Source organism: Cyprinodon variegatus, unplaced genomic scaffold, assembly GCF_000732505.1.
Source record: "Cyprinodon variegatus isolate N-32 unplaced genomic scaffold, C_variegatus-1.0 Scaffold679, whole genome shotgun sequence".
NCBI classification, from domain to species: domain Eukaryota; kingdom Metazoa; phylum Chordata; class Actinopteri; order Cyprinodontiformes; family Cyprinodontidae; genus Cyprinodon; species Cyprinodon variegatus.
The window spans coordinates 320,746-323,867 of record NW_015151132.1 but is presented as its reverse complement, the minus strand read 5'-3'; the positions used below and the strand labels follow the sequence as shown (position 1 = coordinate 323,867).

Sequence of the window (3,122 nt, the reverse complement as noted above, 5' to 3'; positions counted from 1 at the left end):
TATATATATATATATATATATATATATATATATATATATATATATATATATATATATATATATATATATGTTTATTAAGTCTTCCTGAGTCGATAGCCTAACCAATGAAAACTAATAAATACAGGCTTTTAAATGACTCTTACCTCCCTGTGCCACGTTTCCCCACCCTGTGACCCAGCTAGGGGTTCCATTATTGAACTGGCTGCCACTTGCTGCCAAACACACCGGCCTGATGTTTTTAGTGAACTTCACTGGAGAAGAGAGTCTAAGCAATGCAATGTCATTGTCATTGGTACTCCTCTTATATTTTGGGTGCACAATGATGCTACTAACTCCAACAGATACTTGGGTATTTGTGTTCCCACCCTGCAGCTGCTGCAGACCAAGAGAAACCTGCAGCCTGGATGGATTTGTACTGAAGCAGAAAAAGACAGAAGAAGTTGGTTTTAGGACAACAAACATTTTCTTCAGCAGCTATTCTTTAAACTTATGATTTCATTTACTTTTTCCTCTCACTTGGCTTTGTCTCTTATTATGTTTTTCAAGGTAACTTGAGATAGCTATGTAGATTTTGATTACATATAAAAGATCGTGAATTTACTGTAAAAGGCAGCATAGTTTCAAACCCAATATCTCAGGAATGTTAGCAATTCTATTGTAAATAATTTACAATCTAATGTTTGCTCTTTAATACAAATATTGGCCAAATCCTGGCTTTGGATCACTTCACAACAAGCTCATTCTTTACTCACTGATCGACGCAGTGAGCAGCCGTCAGCACCCAGTTTCTGCTGATGAGGGAGCCTCCACATGAATGCATACCATATTTCTGCAGGCTCACCTGCCATGGCCAACTTCCAGGTGAGGCATTTTGACCTCCAACTATTTTGGGGTTTTGAGGAGCGATGCCGCACTCTGAATGAAAAAAGGAATCAATTCATCTTATCTATAAAGATCTTAAAAGAAAATGTGAGATCGAATCGTCTACGTACCATTGGGCTGTGCATGTGATTCTGGGAAATACAAAAATAAAGCATTTTATAATTATATAGTTGATCAGTAATAATATGCAAATGAGTTACACAAATGTTTGCAAGCAACACCTATATTAACAATAAACATTTATAAAATTTATTTTCATGATTAATTAGGTTGTTAAATAAGAGATTAGAAGTATGCACAAAAAAGAAACAGCTAATAGTTAAAACCGATATTTAACATAAAAGTTTTTTTTTTTTTACAAAAACTCACCTAAATTTTTAATTAATACTACAAGCCAGTGATCCTTTTAAATGACAGTTTTAAAACTACTTCCAAAAACACTTTTTTCTTAATGCAATGATATGAATCTGATAAAAGTTTAACTAGCATTTTCCCCCATTTCTGGATGATAGAACACAAAAGAATGATTTACCTGCATAGAGAAGGCTCACCAAAGCCAAAATGTGCAGCAGCTTTCCAGCCATTGTGAGTTTGAGTGCAAAATCCATCTGTGCTGCCGTTTATATACAAAGTGTAATCAGTTACCTGTTCCTGTATTCCTCCCAAATGACATCATGACTAAGAGGGTGGCGTGTGTTTTCTTTTGATTGACATCTACATTACATATCCATTTCCATATAAGAATACTCCCATTCAATTATTAACATGATTCATCAAAAAAAAAAAACCACATCATGATAATGCCAGTTATTGTGAGTTTTTTTATTGTGTTTTGTGATGCAAACACTTCCACTTAAGTCTAAAAAAAGGATGTGAAATCATCCCGACAATAAATACTAATTGTTTTCTATTGTTACCAGCATTTAAATCCATGAATTAATCATTTCAAATTTATGTTGTTCTCCTCCTACAGAATCTACAGTAAATCAAAGCTAATAGCCAGTGTTTTATGTAGATTTAATCAAACCTTTAAACATATTTTACCACCTGCAGAACAAGATGTTTATTTTTCATTGTACGTAGATATTTTTATATTTAAATTTTTAATCACTGCAAAATCCTTAAACTTCCACACATGACTTTGAAGACAGAGATAAGACAAAAGGCCAGGGTGGTTTTCATTACATCTATTTTACATATTTGTTTTGTTGATTTTTTTTTTCCTTTTTTCATGTATTAAAAAAAAATATCCATCAAAGAATTTTTTTGCATATGAAAGCAGCAAAATGTTAGAGCTGTGTCTGAAAGCCATTACACAACTTTCAGAAAAATCTGGGGGGAAAAACACTTGGAAATGATTTTTAAAGATGACTAGAGCAGAAGAAAAGTCCACATTTCATCGTCCAAATGTACTGCTTTACTATAAAAATATAGCCGTCATTTTCCCCTAAATTAGGTTTGGGTTATTTTCTTGTTTAGAATTGCATGTTTTTTTTTTTACTTTCTCAGGAGCTTATGCACTAATTCTACCAAAGCTTCAAATCAGATTATAACTGTCCTGCTATATACTTTACTGATGTAATTAATTTTTTGACAACTTGTAATTTCTGCTCCTTAAATTTTTTATTCATAATTATCTCTACTTTCCAATCCTTACATTACAAAAATAGACTCATTAGTTTTGTTTCATTTAAGCTCATTGTCATTATGGCCCTTTAGTATCTAAAAAAATTAAATCCATTCAAATAATATATTTCATCCAGACAATTAATTTATTTGTGGTTGGAGTCAGTACTACACCAAAATAAATATTTGAACTTTATTGATCTCACATTGGAGAAATTTACCTCTGCATTTAATCCATCCCCTTTGGGAGCAGTGGGCTGCCATTGTGTGGCACCTGGGGAGCGAGCAGGGTTAAGGGTTTTACTCAGGAACCCAGAGGGAACTGGGTACTTGCAACCTTCTCAGAGCACAAGCACACTGCTCTAACCCACTAGGCCCTCTGTTCAATAGTTGTTCATGATGATGCAAAGTTACATTTGACAGTCTTACCATTAGTTATAAAAAAGTTTTCCTCCAGAATTGTAGAGAAGGTTCCTTTAATACAGTTGTGCAGTAAGCAGTATAAGGTTTAAAGCATCTGTCCGTAACTTTTTTTTTTGGTGCATTACTTTTACTTTTACTAATTTATGTAGTTATAAAAATTACACTTTTTCTTGAGTAAAAATTTTAAGTTA

At 33.1% G+C, this 3,122-nt stretch overlaps 1 protein-coding gene across 1 annotated transcript in view; it reads right to left on the bottom strand.

The window, feature by feature from the left end:
- The window catches only part of LOC107097199 (prostasin-like), a 3,862-nt gene extending 2,396 nt beyond the window's left edge, over positions 1 to 1,466 (bottom strand). Inside the window, exons 1-3 of the mRNA XM_015394251.1 lie at positions 1,415 to 1,466; positions 753 to 915; positions 144 to 415 (exon numbers count right to left, since the gene is read on the bottom strand). Coding sequence (XP_015249737.1) covers positions 144 to 415; positions 753 to 915; positions 1,415 to 1,466 — 487 coding nt within the window. The remainder of the gene's footprint in view (positions 1 to 143; positions 416 to 752; positions 916 to 1,414) is intronic.
- Between the last annotated feature and the right edge of the window lie 1,656 nt (positions 1,467 to 3,122).